General features: G+C 56.9%; 1 protein-coding gene across 1 annotated transcript; it reads left to right on the top strand.

Annotated features, from left to right (window-relative positions):
* Window positions 1-5: 5 nt before the first annotated feature.
* Cd8b (CD8b molecule) lies at window positions 6-13,376 on the top strand (the record flags this gene model as incomplete). The annotated part of the gene is made up of 6 exons (XM_015506303.2): window positions 6-15; window positions 2,911-3,270; window positions 6,226-6,315; window positions 10,299-10,388; window positions 11,652-11,688; window positions 13,230-13,376. Coding segments are annotated over 6 exons (600 nt in total), but the record flags the coding sequence as incomplete, so codon positions are not given.
* Window positions 13,377-19,262: the final 5,886 nt, after the last annotated feature.

Raw genomic sequence — 19,262 nt, 5'->3', positions numbered from 1 at the left:
GCGCTCAGCTGGCGGGTAAGCGGGACGCGGGCGGATCTCGGCGGGACTCGGCGGGGTCGAGGCGGCTGGCAGGCTCGGTCCCCCGTGGGAAGGAAAGTCCCTCGGAGCCCGGTAACCCCGGGGCCCGAGAGCCGCTCTGGAGAAGGGAGGACCCAGGAGGAGGGACGGGAGGAGGGAGAAGAACGGAGGGGTACAGGGAGAAAGAAGAGAGGTCCTCGCGGTCCCCACGGGGATTTGCCCCTGGAAGGAGCCAGGAATCGCCTGGCCTTTGAGCCCCACACTTGCCCTGAGCTGAGGGTCCTGTGGATACATTTTTATCACTTCCGGGAAGTGCCCTCTCTAGTCCCCTCACTCCCCTGTCCTTTGGTGTGGGGTCCTGTGTGGTGGGATTCCCCAAAGAAGCAGGGTTAGGACTGGAGCGCTGGAATTGGCAGGTGGCGGGGGTCAGGATGGCCCCTCTGGCTAAGTCCCCCCAGACTACCTTTTGGAAGAAGGCCCCCCACGCCCCAAACTGCCCTCTAGCCTGTGGTCCCCAAAGCCCAAAGCTGTCATTCTGCCAGCAGGGGACAAGGCCTGACAGCACCAAGCTCTGACCCTGTGAGCTCAGCCATATCCAAACAGCAAGAACCCAGATCAGGCCAAGCCACAGAACTCTGCTGATCATTGGTGGCTCTGGAACCCTCACAGGCCTCTGAGAAGAGACAACTGTGGGTTACTGGGAGCCACAATGAGACCAGCTTGGGGGCTGGCTCTGTGTCTGGCCCAGTGGGGGCTCTGTCTCAGCCTGGTGTTCTCTCCAGAGGCCAAGAGGCAAATGGCCCAGAGATCAAGAGAGCAGGAGCAGGGCGTGCCTCGGCAGGAGGGGAAATGGCCCCCACTGCCCAGGGAGGCTCTTCTGGGCTTTCTGGGCCAGGGTTTGGGTGGCGGAACATTTGCTGCCCCACTGTGCACATAACCTAGATCTGGGAAAGGAGGGCGGATTTCAGATGCCGAGAAACCTGCTCCAAGCGCAGGTGCTGGGGCCCCTGCAATCTGGATCCATCTGCCAGGCTGTGTGACCTTGAACAGTTCCTTCCCTCCTTGGGCCTGAATGTAAAACAGGTCTCCTTTAATCCTCAGGACCCAGTGAGGGTTAAATGAGGAAACACACACACCCTCCTGGGCGCAGCTCAGGAAATACTGTCGTTATTGATTCTTATTAACTCCCCAATGAGGAACCTCTGCCGGGTGACCTGGTGTCTGGGAAGAGAGGAGGTCCTGCTGCCACTTGGGCCCTGGGTGCCATCTCATTCTGCATGTCAGCAGAAGCTCGTGTGGCCTGGGAGCAGCATCAGGAAGTTCAGGTCCACCTCATCAGTACTGGAGAAGCCATTGTGGGAACACTGAGCCTGAGCCACGAGTAGGGCAGGAGCACCCCTGGTCTAGGCAGCGCCCTGCTGCATGCCCCACGCACACACGCCCACACCCCGGCCTCCTCTGCCCACCCAGTCTGTGTCCTCTGTGCTTTTCCATGGTCTGCAGGGTCCCCCTCTGCTCCTTGCCCAGTCAGAATGGGCCTGTTGGGAACCTGTGTGACCTGGCAATGACTGTGAAGGGGACCCATTGGGATCCTTCTTGAGGTCTTACTTGTCGCCTGTAGCAGCCCCTGGGCTGTGGATAGGAGGACAGTGTCTCCCTGCGTGGAGGGCTCTGCAGCTTGAGATGGTTCTTTGGTGCCCTTTCCTTTCTTTCTGGCCCTCAGGCCAACAGGATGGCTGTGGCCACCAGCCAGGGAATCTGCCCGGCTCCCAGCGGCTGGATTCAGCCACCCACCCACATAAGGAGAGAGCAAGCCATGTCGACGGGCACTGAGGGATCTGAGGCTGTTTGGCCAGGACTGGGAGAAGCAGCCAGTCTGTCCCCACTGGACCCTAGAAACCAAGGCCAGGAGACAGTCGCCTGGGGATGGAGCAAGGCTGTGCTAGCCAGAGAGGTCGTCACAGGCCGTCTTGCCTGGGCCAGGGGTGGCTCTTCAGTCCCCATTCTCAGCAATAGGAAGTCCAGAGAGAACAACTCTCACCAGGAAGAAGGGGAAGGAAACAAGTTGGGGCTTTTGATTCTGCTGGGCCCTGCTACAAGATAGCCGCGGGAAGCCACCTCCCTCACGGCGTCTCAGGCCTAGACTCGGTCCCACAGATGGCCCACAGCAGAGGCAGGTTCCTGCCAAGCCTCGAGTTCCCCTCTAGCTCCTGGTGGACAAGCCCCACCTGCAGGGAGGCTCACGTGAACACCCACCCTGCTCCTGGGGTGCGTCCTTCCACACAGAACGGGGTTCTGCGACCGTGGATCGCTGAGCTGGGAGTGATGGGGACAACTGTGGCCACTGGGGCAGTGAGCCCCTTCTGCTGTTTGTCCAGAGTGGTGGCTATCCTCAGCTCGTCCAGACCAGCTGTGGGCTCTGCCTGGCACTCAGTCTCTCCCGGCTCTCCTGAAGTGGCTTGAGCTACTGAGGCCTGAGCATAGAGTAGCCCCAGCTTTGACTCAGACTTTGGATCCGGTGGTTTGAATCCAAAGCCACTTGCAAGTAACTTTGGAAAAGTACCTTCATGGCCAACTTTTCTCCTCTATGCAATGGAGATTAAACTCCTGAAGCCAGGTTGAGGGCCAGCATATCCATGTGCTACCCACAACTGGCCGCTGTCTCTCCTGGGCCTATGGTAAAGCTCGGCACAGGAAATACTTGGCAGCCGATCTACTGGGTGGTGAGATGTGTGAGCTCTGAGTGCAGAGGCACCCATCACATTCACATCTGGGCCCTGTCTCTGGACAGGTTCTCCATGGCTTTCCCTCGGGCACCGGCTCAGTGTGACTAAGGCCTCACATGGTGGCCAGAACATGTGCTGATGGTCTCTGCCCCCTGGTCTCTCGTAGCTCTCCACGGCGGCTCTGCCTTCCAACAGACCCCTGGGTTCACGGTGGCTCTGACCCACCAAGTGGTGACACTGTCCTGTAAGACCACAACCTCCTTGAGCCAAGTGCGTGTCTTCTGGCTGCGACAGCCCCAGCCCCCCAGCGAGCACAGTTGGTACCAGTTCCTGGCCTCCTGGCATCCCCCAAAAGAGACGACATATGGAGAGGCAGTGGCCAAGGAGAAGCTGACTCCGTTCTCAAATGCCACCGGGCACTTTCTCAACCTCACGAACGTGAGGCCTGCGGACAGTGGCGTCTACTTCTGCATGACTGTCGGGGCCCCTGAGCTGACCTTCGGGAAGGGAACTCGGCTGAGTGTGGGTAAGAACGGCGCTCTGGGCTGGCCACTCTTGGGAGCCTACTCTGCAGCCATGACCGAGAGCTGGGCATCACAGAGGGCGCGTGTGGGCCTGGCCAGGGCAGGCACCCGCCACAGGGTGTCACTCAGTACTGTACCCACCCAGCTGGGGGCATTTCACCACTCCCATCTTACTTGGAGTCAGATGAGCCTGAAGGAGACAGGGGCCATGCTTCTTATGGGGACAGGGCAGTGCTGTCCTTCAGGCCCACCTGGTGGTGGCTGGATGGGGATGAATCCCAGGATCCCAAGTGTGCAGACAGGGAAAGAAGCTTCCCATCGCCTGCATACACTCAACAAAAGCATGTCTGGGTAATGGAGGGGCAGATGCCCCAAATGTTCTTTGTGGGGCCTGTGGTTCAAGCCCGCACTTGAAGTTTAGAGACGAAAGAAATTGGACCCCAGGCCCAGCTGTGCTGTGAATCTGCCACGTGCCTTTGGGCAGTCCGCTCCCTCCTGGCCTCAGTTTCCTCATCTGCTCTGGGGGCTGCTGACGGCCTTGTGTCCCCTCAGGCCTGAGAAGCATCGGTGCCCTGAGTTAAGGCAGTGTCCAGTGGCCACACACTGTAAGCTACGGGTGTAAGTTAAAATTTTAACAGCCAGATTTTAAAGTGTAAAAAGAAACAAGTGGAAGACTTTATGTGACGTTTTACTCAGCCATCGCGCAGTTCACAGCGTGCTCACACTGAGTGCCAGGGTGTACTGATGCTTGTGGCGTGTCCACCCAGACTGGCACACACCCAGCCGCACGTGGCCAGGGGCTGCTGTGCTGGCGGAGAGGGAAGTGGACATTCCCTCAGGCCTGCACCCGGCTGTGGCCCCTTCCCCAGCTTAGCCTGTGGTCGGGCCTCCCACGGCTTCCACCCACCAGGGGTGCAGAGCAGGACTGGGGAACCCCAATAATCACACTGCTCAGCATAAGAAGGTGCAGGACAGCTGGGGACAGTGGCTGAGTTAGGAAGACAAAAGCCAGAGTGATGCGATGCCTGTCCTCAGCCTGGGGTCAGATTCTGGGCGAGAAGCAAGGCCTCCTCGGGGAACAGTGTTGAAACCCGGCTTGAGGGTTGGGTTGCGGTTGGTTTACAGCCTTGGCTCTGAAAGCCCCCATCTCCCCACCGTGAGACTCCAGTCTCTGTGGAGTAAGTGCCACTGTTTTCCAGAAACCTCTCACCACCTCCACCCCCACCCCCCACACCTGGCTTCAAAGCCACTGCTCACCTCCCAGGACTGGCCACAGCTCCCGAAGCTCCCCAGAGCCCAGGTGTGCAGAGCTAGCACCCACCTGTGTGGCCGAGGTCCTGTGTGTCAGAAAAGCCTGGGTGGTGGAGAGGCCCGTCACCAGGCCTCGAGGTGTCCCAGGGCTCAGAGGGCCTGCGCCTTCCAAGGCCAGAGAGAGAGAGAGAGAGCAGCTGAGGAGAACGAGACTCTGCAAGAAGGAATTAAAACAGAACAAGCCCCCGCCCCAAGCCCCAGCAAGGCCCAGGTCCGTGGTGCCAGCCCCATCTCCTCCGGGCTCCTGCTCCAGCTGAGGGGCTCCCTGCAGGCCAGTGGAGCTCTCGGGCCACAAGCGCCGAGCCCGCTGTTCATCCTCTTACCGTGGTCCCCAGCACCCTCAGGTCACCTAAGGCTCAGGTCAGCCTAAGTGTTCCACCTTTGTCAGAAAACGTTGGTGCCCGGAGCAGAGTGGTGCAAGAGGAGTGCTGGGATGGAACCAAGGTCTGGGTTCAGATCCTGACTCCCCGGTTGGTCTGAACAAGCTGTTACAGCCTCTGAGCAGAGGCCTCCTCAGCTGCTCGCTAGGCCCAGGCTCGCAGGGGCCGTCCTCTCAGGTTGAAGCGCCAGGGAGCTCAGACAGTCTGTTCTAGTTTCCTCAGTTCTTCCCAGGTACACCATAGAGCAGACAAAGCTGCCGCGTCCTCCACCTTCCAGAGGAGGCCCAGGAGAAGAGGCCCCGTGTCCTCTCTGCGTATGGAAGGTGCCAGCCCATGGGGACCATTGCCAGCCACCCCTCCTTGCTCCCCCGGCTCTGGAGGTCACGCTCAGCTTGCTTCCCTCTTCGTCTTACCACTTTGCCAAAAGATGGCCTCATTGAGGAGTTTCCTCGGCCCAGGGGGGCAAGGGCTGGTGGCCGCCATGCACGCTCACGGCTCGCTCAGCTCTGCAGAACCCTGGGTCTCCCTTCCCTCTGGGGGTGGCCTCACTGCCCTCTCCCAACCCTGCAGCAGGGGACACTGGCCTGGGGAAGGAGGGCAGTGGTGCTTGGGGGCCTAGCCAAGCACTGGCCTGCGAGGCCTCCTCCAGCCCCCATTGCTGGAGTTCACCTTTGAAATTGAAGTGGAGACTATAGGTCCCCTTAGACTTTCAAGGACAGCTGAGAGGGAGAGCAATCCCAGACAGGTGCTCTGTATGGCTCAGTCCGGGAGCAGGGTGGCCCCTTCCCATGAGCCTCTCTGCTGGCTCAGGGGTGGCTGTGCCAAGGCCTGGGGACTCTGGTGGCAGCTCACGGCCTCCTGCCAGGCAGCCCTCACACACTTTGCAGCCACAGCGACCCTGAGAAGGAGGTGGAGTCATGTTATTGTGGCAGGTGGGGACGCTGAAGCCCAGAGAGTGTGCAGGCTTTCCCACTTCTCATGGTGGCCGTCTCACAGTGGCCGACCAGGGTGCTGGCTCTGCTCAGGTCTGGGGGCTGCAGAGCCCCTCTCTGCAGGACCCAAAGCTGGCCCCCATTCCTGGGCCTCAGATACATCTGAGATTCCAGAAAAGGATCAAAATTCTTTTGCTCTGTCACTTGAATCCCTGTGACAGCCCAGGGGACCATCATAGGGACTTTTGTGCCTATGATGTAGGCAGCTTTGAATTTGTCTCTACATCCACCTGCTGTTTATCTGATTCGGGTGTGTCTTGCTTTCCTTCTGTAGTCGATGCTCTTCCCACCACTGCCCAGCCCACCAGTAAGTCCATCCCCAAGAAAAGAACCTGCCAGCGCCCTAAGCTGACGGCCCAGAAAGGTGAGTCTCCATCCCCAGCACCCTCAGAATGAGGCAGGCGTCCTCCCCTCCTTCCTTCCCACCTTCCTCTCCTCCTCCCCTCCCTCCTCCCCTCCTTCTTCCTCCAAGCCTTTGCCAAGTGTCCACTCTATAGCCTGATTCCCCAGCCTGAGCTGGGTCCAGAAGGGACACTGAGCAACAGCAGCTCCCTGTCCAGTGGTCAGACTCAGAAATCATCACAGACAGACCCCAGGGAGAATCTACCACCAAAACACTTGCACATGATGGTTCATTTTGGCTGAAAGCAGAAACAACCCAGATGTCCACCAGCTAATGAATGTGATAAAGTATGGCCTCTGTTACAGCAGCACATCGGCCACGTAAAGAACCAAGAGCCGATAGGTGCCCTGGCTGGACCTTGGAACTGCTACACAGTGGAAGAGGCCAGTCCCAGAAGGCCACGTGCTACACGGTGCCCTGCTATGAAATGTGCAGGTGGCACTCCATAGGAACAGAGGGCGGGTGAGCGGCCACCCAGGGAGGGCTGGAGAGTGACCTGGGGAGTGGCCCGAGGATGCAGCTCAGAGGGAGAGAGACAGAGAGGCAGAGAAGCAATTCCTGGGGGTGCAGGGTTTCTTTCTTTCTGGGGGTATGGACAAAAGTGAGAATATGGTAATGGTCACATCATTCTACCAAGATGGAAAGAGCCACCATGTTGTGCACTGGGAACAGGGGCTTTATGATACGCAGATTGTGCCTCAGAAAGACTGTTCAACAAAACCCAACCCAGGCCGGGCGCTATGGCACCCTCCTATAATCCCAGCAGCTCGGAAGGCTAAGGACGAGGATCACAAATTCAAGGCCAGTCTGGGTAACTTAGCAAGACCCTGTCTCAAAATAGAAAATGAAAAGGGCTGGGGATGTGGCTAAGGATTGTAGCTCAGAGGTTCAATCCCCAGCACTAACAGAAAACAAAAACACACACGCACAAAACCAGCCCTCGGCTCCCTCCCTCCCGTGTCCTACCCATGGAGTCAGGGCTGAGCATGGCTGTGTCTCTCCAGGTCTGCCCTGTGGCATTGTCACCCTCAGCCACACTTTAAGCTTTAAAACTCTCCCCATTTATTTTTTGTTTTTTAGTTGTAGATGGACACAATAGTTTTATTTTATTTATTTGTTTGTTTTCACGTGGTGCTGAGGATCAAACCCAGGGCCTTGCATGTGCTAGGCAAGCATTGCACCACTGAGCCACGCCCCAGCCCCTCTCCCCATTTTAATGCTTAACTGAGGACCTAACACATGGGATGGGCTCACTGTCTGTTGGTCAGTGAGTGGACAGAACGGCCCATCTATGCTGTAAGCACCAGACCCCATAGCTGAAGTGGCACACGCACACAATGTGTCCACCCACACACTTTTCTTGATCATCAGTCCAAACGTGTTTCTGGAAAACTACCGGCCTCAGACCCTAAAAGTAACTGGTGACAAACAGAAAGTACCATCTGCCACTTCCCAGAGACAAGCCACAGCATCCCCACCCCCACGGGACTGACTTCTGTAGTGGGTGGCTTTTGTTACCATACAGAGTGCCTGACAGGGGCTGAGGAGGGGCACCCACAGGACTTGGGCTCAGCTCAGGGAAATCAGAGCCCCTGTGCAGACGGGCAAAGCTTCTGGAGTAGAAAGGGGGGCAGAGTGGCCTAGGTCCATGATGCACCAGGCCCTGACAACTTGGCCTGAGGCCCTGAGGCAGATGGTACTACCACAGAACAGGACACAGGGAGCAGGACACAGGGAGCAGCCCAGTGGGGCCCTGGCTCAGCCAGCCCATGACCCCAGCTGCACAGCAGCTCCAGCAGGTAGTGACCACTCCACAGGAAGGCTTCCAGGCGGCCATCCTCAGGCGCCCTGAGGCCACCTCCAGGACTTCTGAAAACCGTCAGGGTTATAGTCTGCCAACCATAACATCCACATTAAGCATGCGGACTTGGGGACTCTTGGAGCATGGGACTCAGGATAGTGCACCACCATTGAGCCTTAGGAGGCCTCAGGACTCAGTGAGACCCTGCACGTGTCCAGAGCTGGTGTCCTCCTATCGCAGCCCCTGGCAACCATGAGTCCCTCTCCACCTCCCCAGTCTGTGCCCCTGGCAGTTCGTATAAACATAACTACATGATCTGGGTGCTTCCATTGGTCTCACGCTTGGCTGCTTCCACCCAGAGCCACATTTCTGAGGCTCATCAAGTTGAGGGGAGCTGGAGAAGGTGAGTGGAAGCCGGGCAGGAACCTGGAGAGAGCTGGGCCTCTCTTCCAACCCATTGCCTGTGCAGGAGCCTCCATGTCCCCGTCATTGGCCTTGGCCTGTGCCCTCCCAGCGATGGCAGGTTCCCTTCCAGGAGCTCGGGCAGCACAGGTGGGCCAGGCAGGGCTTGAGAACTCGGATGACCGGTATCTGCACCTGGTCCTGCCTCATAGAAGCTGGGTAACCTCAGGTTTATGATTGAACCTATTTGAATCTTGGTTTTATGAGCCTCAAAACGTTCCTTCCCCACAAGATGAGGGCTTGCACCTAGTCTGCCCTTGGCACGCTGCATTCAGTACAAACTCCCTCCTCCCTGACATCTAAGATGATTCCTAATTTTGTTAACCTCAAGCCCAAAATATGCAGCCTTGCCCCGTCACCCTTGTGCCTCAGTTCTGGACCTCAGCTACTAGAGGGACCAACCACAGGTCCCGACAGGTATTGGAGAAGGGTTTGGGGCATCACTTTAAGAATGGAAGCTTTGCTCCTGGGTGGGGTGTATAGCTCAGTGGTACAGTGCTCTTTGGCATGCCTGAAGTCCTGAGTTCCATCCCCAGCACAGAAAAAACAAAACAAACAAACCCAACCTCTGCTACTTAAATAATATGCGAAATGGGCAAAGGAACAGAGTGCCAGCTCACAGAAGAAAATTCATACATGAGCTGGGCATGGTAGTGCACACCACGATGCACACCACCTCCCAAGGGCTCAGGAGTCTGAGGCAGGAGGATTGGGAGTTCAGAGTCAGCCTCAGCAACATGGTGAGGCCTAAGCAACTTAGCAAGATCCTATCTCAAAGTAAAAAATAGAAAGGGCTGGGATGTGGCTCAGTGTCAAAGTGCCCCTGGGTTCAATCCCCAGCACCCCTAAAAAATTTAAGGTGGAGGGAGTCTAAGATTTAGTAATTTCCATCTTCAGTATCTGCTCAGGAAGACATCCGTATTAGGAAACATACCAGGATGTTCTCCGAGGGTTGCTTGTAAAACACAGGAATCGGTCCAGTTGCACACTCATGGCTAAATAATCCATGCCTATCCATACAGTCACGTATCAATTGCTGGGGAAAAGAACATGCTGTGCGATCAGATGAAGAGGGCGAAGCCCTTGCAGAATAATCTGTACAGTGGAATCCACTGCATTAAAAAAAAAAAAAAAAACTTAAGTATCTGTGGAAATCATGTATGCATAAGTGTGAAAAGAAAGACCACCAAATTATCAAGGGTGATAATCAAACTTATCAAAGGAGCCAGGGTGCCAAGGAGCACGCCAACCACACATTTAAACCTGTACAAAGAAAGTACAGTCAGCTATTTCTTATGAAATTCAAACAAAGGTTTTTAAAATATGCAGTGAAAACATCGTTTCCATACATGACAATTGTCTACCTCCTTGGAACACAGAGACCTCCTGAGTTTAATTAATTTAAAAAATATTTGGATGTGAAACATGGAACTTTTATACAAAATTACCTCAGAGGTTTGAAGTGCACACAAACAGGCCTCGAAGGAGACCCACAGGGGGCCAGGGGTGGGCCTGAGCTGGGCCTGGGCTGGGCCCTGGTGTGGCCCTGGGCTGGGCCTGGGCTGGGCTTCTAGGATGGGCCCTGGGGTGGCCCTGGGCTGGGCCTGGGCTGGGCCCCCAGCTCCCTCCCTCCCATGTCCTACCTATGGAGTCAGGGCTGAGCATGGCTGTGTCTCTCCAGGTCTGCCCTGTGGCATTGTCACCCTCAGCCTGCTGGTGGCCGGCATCCTGGTCCTGCTGGTGTCCCTGGGCGTGGCCGTCTACCTATACTGTGAGTGGCCCTTTCTCTACTGGCTGGGGGCCTACTGGGGTCTGCAGTGGCTCTAGGGTGGTCTCTTCTCCGGGGGAGCAGGGCCTGCTGGGGACTTGCCCCGGGGACCCTGTGGCGCTCCGAGGTGACCCTTCTCCTGTTTGTCCCCCCACCCCGTGGCCCTGGTGCTGGGGAGGGAACCCAGGCCTCAGGCTTGCTGGGCAGCACCCGGCCAGAGGCCTTCTTGGCCTCAGCCATGCTGCATCAGAGGCAGCCGTCTGTTCAGTGAGGCCGACCTGGCTCTGAGTCCAGTGCTGCCACCCTCACCCATGACTGGCCTTGGGCCTGGCCTCTCCCTCGAAGAGTGCCTGGTGGGCAGCATGTGCTCAGTAAGCGGGGACTCCCGTGAGCTGTGGAGGCTCGGGCCCAGGACCCAGGAGAGACCGCTGGTGAGGTTTGAGTAATGCTCCTGAGTCCTCCCTCTCAGGGAGGCAGCTCCCCTGGTCCCTCTGGGCTCCCAGGCTCCACCCAGCACAGGCTCCTACTAAGGGTTGGGGGAGGCGAGACCTAGGCTGCCCTCCTCCAGCTGTGCTGCCCTGGGCACATGGCCGCCCCTCTCTGAGCTTCTGTAAGACAGACAGGGTGGCACATTAGAGGCAAGGCCTGGACCACAGCCCTTAACTTGTACAGGTCACTGAGCCCTGGGGAGGTGTGATGTCTTGTGGACCCTCTTCTGCCCACCACTGCTCCCTGCAGTGGGTCTGCGTGCCCTGCTCTCAGAACCCCCTGAAGCTCAGGGACTGCAGACTTTCCTGATTAAGGACCTTATCAGTAAAAAATTTAAAAACTGGTCTCATTAACTGCAATTGCCCAGTTTATTTATCAATATATCCCAGGTGTTTCTAAGTGGGCTTTGGAGGTCAAAGTAACGATGGGGAGATCAAACACGAGGGGCTTGCTCTGGCTTCCTTCCCACCCCCCAGGAAGTCTGGAGCCACCTCTCCCATCTGACCTGCATGTCCTCTGACACCTGCCTGGCCCTGGGCAGGCCACTCAGTGGCCCCCTCACCTGTGCCTCAGCTCCTATGGGTAACGGGACAGTTGTAGCGTCCACCTGACAGGTTCTCAGTGAGCATGAGGGGCCACGGGTGTGTGAGGGGCTGGAGATAGAGCCTTGTGCAGAGGTGGCCTGAGGTGCTGGCCAGCCCTGTCCTCCTATGGTCCTCTGGGTCGGTGCTAGTGGTCCACAGCCTGCACTGACCAGCTCCTTGCTCTCCCTTCCAGGTCTTCAGAGGAGAACCCGGCTTCGCTTCATAAAACAGTGAGTGTGTGGGGCTCCTTTCAGGGCCCTGAAGGCCCGTGTGGCCCTGGACACTGGGCCTTGCCCCGTTTACAGTCTCCCACTGCAGCTGGGAGCAGAATCAGCTGTCACCTGCAGAGAGCCACAAACAGAGGGGGAGAGAGGGGTGACCTAGAGGAACACAGACACCACTCGGGGTGTTTCAGGTGGGGGAGTGCTTAGCTCTCAGCTCTGTGGGTTGCACCCATCAACCCTGCAGGCAGAGCACAAGGGGGCTGGGGAGCCCAGGCTCTGTCCCAGCTCCATTCACCAGGGCTTGTGTGAGAGGAGGGCCATCACCCCACTTTGCAGATCAGGGGAGGTGGGCCTCCCCTCCATAGTTGCTTCCCTGCCCAGAGCTGGCCTCCCCTCTGCTACCTGTAACCCCACCTAGTACCAGGACAGGCTGTGTGTCAAAGGGCCCTGGAGGCCGCCGGGTCCCTGAGCCAGCTACGTCTTGCGGGTGATTTGCAATGAGTCTCATGCTGGGCGATTTCACCCAGGGGTCGGATTCAGAAACCTGTCAACCTCAGGGATGATAACTTGAGGGCATCTGCCAAAGGCCAGCCCTCCAGCAAGAACTCTGCTCAAAATGCCCCACATGATTTGTGTTTGTTTTTGTTTGTTCTGGGTTTTTTATTTTTGTTCCTGCTGCGGATGGAGCCCAGGGCCTGGCAGGTGCTGGGCAAGCACCCTACTGCTGAGTGACACCAGCCCTTTTTACTTTATCTCTCTAAGCTGCCCAGGCTGGCCTTGAACTTGTGACCCTCCTGTCTCAGCCTCCAGAGTTGCTGGGATTACAGGTGTGTGTCCCTGCACCCAGCTCCCATGGTGGCCTCTTAAGAAGAACGGAGCCCCGCTCTGGGCACACCCTGTGATCTGTCCCCAGACTCTCTTGCTTTAACTTGTTCCCCAGTGACCTGAAATCAGTTCTGGATGAGCCAGAGGCAGGACCTCATGCTTTGGCAAACCAGGGTTCCTAGCACCAGCGGAGGGAGGGAGGGAGTGTTGGTGGTCACAGGGCCACTGCGCCCACCTCACCCTCCTCAGTTGAAACAGCTCTGCTCTCATCTACTGCCTGGGTTTACATGTTCTTGTAAGATGTCATCTGAACAAAAAGGTTTGTGGCTAAAAAAGCTTGCAAACTGCCTCTGGTCTTGCTGTCGTGATCCAAGTATGGTGAGGAGTCCCTGGGCCTCACAGAGCAGGTGTTCCAACCTCCAGCTGTGGCTTAGTCGCATGTCCTGCAGCCCCGCAGCCCCGACCTGTGGGAAGAGCCATGGTCAGGCAGTGTGTCCAGCCCTCACTGTGCATTTGTAGAGGCCCCGGAGGAAGTGAGACCTCGGAGCTGGGATTCCCTGGGCCGGGTGCTCTGGGTTCTGATCCTTGGGACTTTGAGCTTTTGAGTTTTGTTGAATGACCCAGCAGTGCCCTAAGAACATCCTCACACTAACCACGGCCCTGGCTACTACATTTGGCCTGCGTCTGTCATCTGCTGAGCGTCTCACCCCTTCCTGTTTCAGGTTTTACAAGTGAGCAGACTGCACCAACATGAGGAGACAGACATCGGTCAGCAATAGTCCACACAAGTGGGAGAGGGACATTCTTGCTGACCACCACATTCTTGATGACCACCCTCTTGAGCCACCCGCTTTTAACTACAGCAAGTTCTTTCTTCAGGCCTCGCATGTGGGAGCAGCTTGTGAGGGCCCAGGCCCCGGGTCCCCACCGAGCTGGCCGGGCGCTCAGCAACACCACCAAGGCACCTCTTCTGGCTCCTGCCTCCCCCGCCTGGGCTTTGGTGGGGCCCAGTAAGCCACCATTGCTGCCGCTTGCTTTTCCTGGCAGAGTGGTGACATTGGCTCCTGAGGCTCGTGGAATGGAGTTGGGATGGCCTCCTGTGCGTTCCCAGGCCAAGGCCGATGTCCTCCCTGCCCTCATGGTGGGAGGCCAGCTATGTCGAAGGCTCCCGGCAGCCCTGTTGGTCTCTGAGGCCTTCCCCTCTACAAGGGAGTTTCTCAGGCTCACGTCTCCTCTCCCACGGCTTGTTTATTTCTTCTCTTACTCTCTGCCCTTTTTATGAAAATATCTCAGTTGTAAAAATAAAGTCCTGGGTTAAAGATGCAGTGACTCCTGTTATGACAAGAGCCACTTACAGGAGAATGCTAACGCTCAGTTGAGGAGAAACAACAAGGATGTGATTTGTACGTCCTCATTTTACATCTGAGATGCACGTTTGTAGCCAGCAGTAGGTATACAGACTGGGGGCAGGGAGCATCGGGACACCCAGAGGCCAGCACCTCCTGGCTAAGTGACTTCACTGCTCTTGCTCTTGAGGGCTGAGCCCCAGGGACTGCCGGCCTCGGGTCACCTGGGAAGGGAGAGACAGCAGGTTGCCCACCTTTCATTGGTCCCTCAGCCTTGGTGGCCAAGGAAGGACAGGCAACACCGAGCTGGGTGCAGAGGAGGACCTGGGCATTTTGGAAAGGTCCCTGTGTGTCCTCTAGTCCTGCCCTGGGCTCTAGGGCCCAGGACTGGTGAGCAGGCCTCCTCCGCCCAACCCGGAGAACCTAGCCCACCTGCTTCTCTGTGCCTGCTCAGAGAAGGGTGTGGGCCACCAGCTGTGGTCAGAGGCCTCTGGCAGCCACAGAATGTTAACATGTCGCAGAAAACAGGAAAGAAAAGACGGATGGGGGGCCGGGCGGGGGGGCAGCGCATCCCCTCCAGCATCTGAGACGCAGGTGGCCGGGGGCAGGGCTGCGCGTGGGCCGGGGGCAAGGAGGGCGCAAACGCAGTGACCTCCAGAGGAGCCGAATCTTCCTACCCATCAGCTCTGGGAACAGGGACGGGCCACCTTCCATGGCTGAGGGGAGAGGTAAGAGGCTCGGGCTGGCTGGACCCGCGTCCCTCGTCAGGCAGGCCCTGGCCAGGCCTCCTGTGTGAGCGATGAGAGACTGAGGCCCAGACTGAGCACACACCGGCCGCAAGCAGCGGAAGGAAGAACAGGCCGGAGGCCCTGGCCCCAGGGCTACCTGCTGCTGTCTGTGCTTTGCTGCTGCAATGGCTGCGCTGGGACCGGCCTGCCCCCGTCTGTCTTCCGGGCCACAGGCACCCACCTGCAGGCTCAGCTCTGGCCGCCCAGGAGCCACAGCAGCCTGGCGCATCGGTGGGGGCTGCGGTGAGGAGTCTGCACCCAGCACCTGGCTTGGGTTCTGAGGAAGACACTGAGCTGCAGCCACCATCTTGGGGACACTGTGGCAAGATACATGCACAAGCAACCAACTGCCATCCTCTGCCTGGCACACATTGCCCAGGACACTTCAGAAGTGACATGTACAAAGAACACGCATGAGATTGTTCATGTGCTCCTGGTTTTCAGGCCCCAGCTGGGAACAAGCTGAATGCCCATCAAAGGGACCAGATAGCAGTATGACAATACGGCCTCACGGGGTCCAGACAGCTGCCAGGAATGGCTAGACCCCAAGTGACAGCCACTTCACCTGCCTGTATCCCAAGGGCGGGGAACAGGCCCAGGCAAAGCACCAACCAGACACCAGGGCCAGCCTCCTGCTGCCCTGGGAGGGAGCAGGAGGCCTGGGGGCTCTGCTTCTGCAGCTGGGGGTCGGGCGCAGGAGGGCATCCAGTGTGGGGACTTGCTGAGCTGCAGGTGAGCCTTCCACGGTATGGATGTAGAGGAAGAGTCACAAGAAATTTAAAAATCCAAACAGAGGAGCCTGGGCTGGGGCTCAGCCTGTGAGGCCCTGGGTTCCATGCTCAGCATCAAATAAAAAGAAAGAAAGAAATATCCAACTACAACTAAAACATTTTTTAAAAAAAAAATCCAAATAGAGAACATTGCAGATCATCAAAGCACGTGTTTAAAAGTTTCTCATTCTTCCAGACTTCTGTCTGCACATAGCTTTTTCAAACCGAAAATTGAAATCTTATAAATACAGAATATGATAGAGAAAATGCTTAATACATAATATATAGAATACAGAAGATTAATTGTTTTACAAATTTGATTTGTATTCTCTAAGAATTTATCAAGGCTTCTGGGTTCGTGTGTGTGTGTGTGTGTGTGTGTGTGTGTGTGTGTGAAGTCTCGAGGGGTTTATGCAGCCATTCCTGGCTGTGGCTTTGGAGGATTTCCAATACTGTTGTGCTCAGGGGTGTTGTGTGAATCTTTGGGACAATCTGATTATTATTTTTGTAATGGGGGAGGGGACAAAAGTTTGGAATAAAGAAACAACTTCTTTTCAAAAGGACTCTGATTCTTGTTATTGTACAGAAACGATCGATTCAACTTAATAATCCAAATTTGTCCGTAAGTTAGGGTTTTGAACACTGACACCAAGGAAGTCACTGTGTCTGAATCCAGTCAGCAGCCAAGCGCGGCTCTGGGCTGGCTGAGGGACTGGGCTCCCCCTGGAAACAGCCTCCACAGCGTCTCCTTCTCTGTGCTGCAGTGACCTTGACTGACCCCAGTGGGTGGAAGGGTCTCGAAGCAGCGGTGCCCCGCTGCTCTTGTTAGGAAGCCCCAGGGCCGGTTCTCAGGAGGAGAATCTCCAAAGCCACCCTCCTTTCATCCCGACTCATCCCGCACCTGGGTCTCTGCCTGTAGGAAGTGGGCTACTTGTTTTCAGAAAGAGATCCCCAGCTGCGTGGGCTGCTGGGCTGGCCCGAATTTACCACCCAGTCAGAGGGAAAGAGAAACTGCCCTGTCTTCACAGGCCTTCCCAGGCGGTGGGGACAGTTTCCTCTGTCACTTTTTTGGGAAACCTCCTCAGTGCGTCACCACACTTGGGGACCACGAACCCCTGGTTCCTGGACCTCTGTGGCTCCGTGACTCAGGGCTGGACCCACCCAGAGGGAACCACGTTCCCACACACTCTGGGTTCACAGAAACATGCCCACGCCTGCGGCTCCCAGTGAGCCCGTCACACATGAGTGCTCACCTTCCAGCTTAGCCGTGCTGGACATGGAGCCCAGGGCCTCCTGTGGGCCAGGGGGGTACCCTACCACCACACTGCACCCCAGCCCTCCATACATTCTCAACTGTGACCACCTGCCAATCACATAAGATGGAACCCCCACCCCTCTCCGCAGGTGCCTTGGTGCCAGTTTCCTTGGGGAGCTTCTGTGTGCCCACCCTAGGCTGGGGCCAGGGATGCAGCGTGGCCAGTTAGACCCGGCAGGGCCACAGGGCTCGGGGGTGCTTGCCAGAGGCACAGGAGTGTCAGTGCCTCCTTCCCAGAGCATCTCTGACCCCTTCCTGTCCCCGTACAAGTGGCCAATGTTCCCAAGGTTAAGCCAGAATCTAAATGAGGAGAGGAGCAGAGGGCAGCTGGGAGGTCCTCGGGCCTTGGCCAGCCCAACGCGCCCTCCCCTGCCCCATCCCCTTCGATTCCCACCAGCGCCCCTGTCCCCCAAGGCCACAAGGACCCTGGGAACGTCGCTCTGCCATGTAGGCCCCAAGCCCTGCTGAACAGAAGCTCAACATGCAGACATTCACTGAGCACACGTGTTCAGGCCCTAGAGATTCAGCACTGTCCCCAACCCCACGGTGACATTGCAGGGGACACAGACACTGTGGCACTCACACAATTCCAAGTGTGGCCTCCCTGCCACACTGGTCCCATCTCTGCACCAGCTCTGGGCAGACAGTAAACGAGGGGACGGAGATGCTCCCTGCGAGGCAGAGGCATGAACTGCCTTCCCACAAAGAGCTGCTAGGCAACAGTGTCCCAGCCCCTCCCACAGCAGGCTGGGAGGTCCCCGCAGGTGGGTGGGGCAAGGGGGGGTGCTGGCTGGCAGGGAGGGGTGGAGGCCCACCTCCCCAGCAGGTCTGCCCAACCTGTGGGCCTTGAGCTGGCTGCAGGACTTACCTGCTGGCCAGGCCAAAGGGAGGCCACTCCAGTCCTCGGCCCCTGCCACAGGCCTTTGCCAAGCTCTGGGGACATGGGGAGGGTCTGGCAAAGGGAAGCAGCCAGCACAAGACTATACCTGGCTACAGAGAAGTCCCTGGCCAGGCTGGGGCAGAGTTGGGGCTGTGCTGACCCTCCTTCCATCCGGGCACCAGGTACAGGATGACTTCCACAGGCCACAGGCCTCAGTAGAAGGCCTTTTATGGACACCCCTCAAAGGCCAGCTCCTCAGAAACTCAGATCCCATGTCTGGCCACCAGACCTGTGCTGCAGGAGGAGGAGGCTCAGGGTGCAGCTACCCTCACATCCTGTGACCTCCTGCTGGGGAGTGGCCAGCATGCCTAGCACATGGGTGCTGTCGGGGCAGTAGCGCTGTTGGGTTTTATCAAGGTCTGAGAGAGCCTGTTTGTGTACCTGCGTAGGGGACACTGGCCTTCCAGGCCATCCCCATTACGGTGAGCCGGGGCCTTGCAGTGGTCAACTGTCCCATGTTTGAACCCAGCCCAATGCTGCCAAGAAAGCTCCAACCCCTCCGCCTGCTCTGTGTTTAGTGTCCCACCTAAATGAAGACCCTGCGCGAGTCCGTGTCTCGCTGACCCCACGCAGGTGCCCCTTCTCCTGCCACGACCTCCGCCCCCACAAACTCCTCTTCAGTGTGCGAGGTGACCTGGGCCTGATCAAGGGTACCTTCTCTAGGAAAGCAGAGATCTGTCATCTGCACTCCCTTGTCACCTGCAGGTGGAATGTGAGGAGAGAAGACACTTGCTGACTGCAGAACAGACTGTGACCTCCACTCGGGCGTCCCCGGGGGACTGGCCATGCCCGTCGGAGTCTGAGCTAGTCACAGGCTACCTGTCCCCTGGGAACGTGGCCATGTGGAGCAGAGTCACCCGCAGGGTGCACCTGCAGCCGTGATTCTTTCAGTACCGTCTTGGGTGGCAAAATGAAAACCAGAAACAAATACAGGTTTATCAGCAGGAATCACTGAATAAACCCTGTGCTGTCCACACCAACGATTCATCCGGGCCTCATGAGAATGGCATCAAAACACTGATTTGGGAGCTGGGGCTGTAGCTCAGTAGAAGGGCGCTTGGCTTTCATGTGGGAGACGGTGGGTTCGATCCTCAGCACCACATCAAAAAGTACACAAATAAAATAAAGGCATGCTGTCCATCCACAACTACAAAAAAAAAAAGACTAATTTTGGGATGGGGTTGTAGTTGCATGGTAGAGCGCTTGCCTTGCCTGCATGAGGCACTGGTGCACTGATCCTCAGCCACATAAAAATAAATAAATAAATAGAAAGATGTTGTGTCCATCCACAGCCATATATATATATATATATATATATGTGTGTGTGTGTGTGTGTGTGTGTGTGTATGTGTATAAATATATATGTATAAATACACACACACACACACACACACTCACACGGCAGATATGGTCGGGCATGGTAGTACCACCTGTATCCCAGCAGCTTGGGAAACTAAGGTAGGAGGATTGCAGATTCAAAGCCAGCCTCAGTATCTTAGTGAGGCTTTACACAACTCAGCAAGACTCTGTGTCTAAATAGAATACAAAATAGGGCTGGGGGGGCTGGGGCTGGGGCTCAGCAGTAGAGCGCTCGTC

This window comes from Marmota marmota, unplaced genomic scaffold, assembly GCF_001458135.2.
Source record: "Marmota marmota marmota unplaced genomic scaffold, marMar, whole genome shotgun sequence".
NCBI lineage: Eukaryota > Metazoa > Chordata > Mammalia > Rodentia > Sciuridae > Marmota > Marmota marmota.
This window is presented reverse-complemented; position numbering and strand designations above follow the sequence as displayed.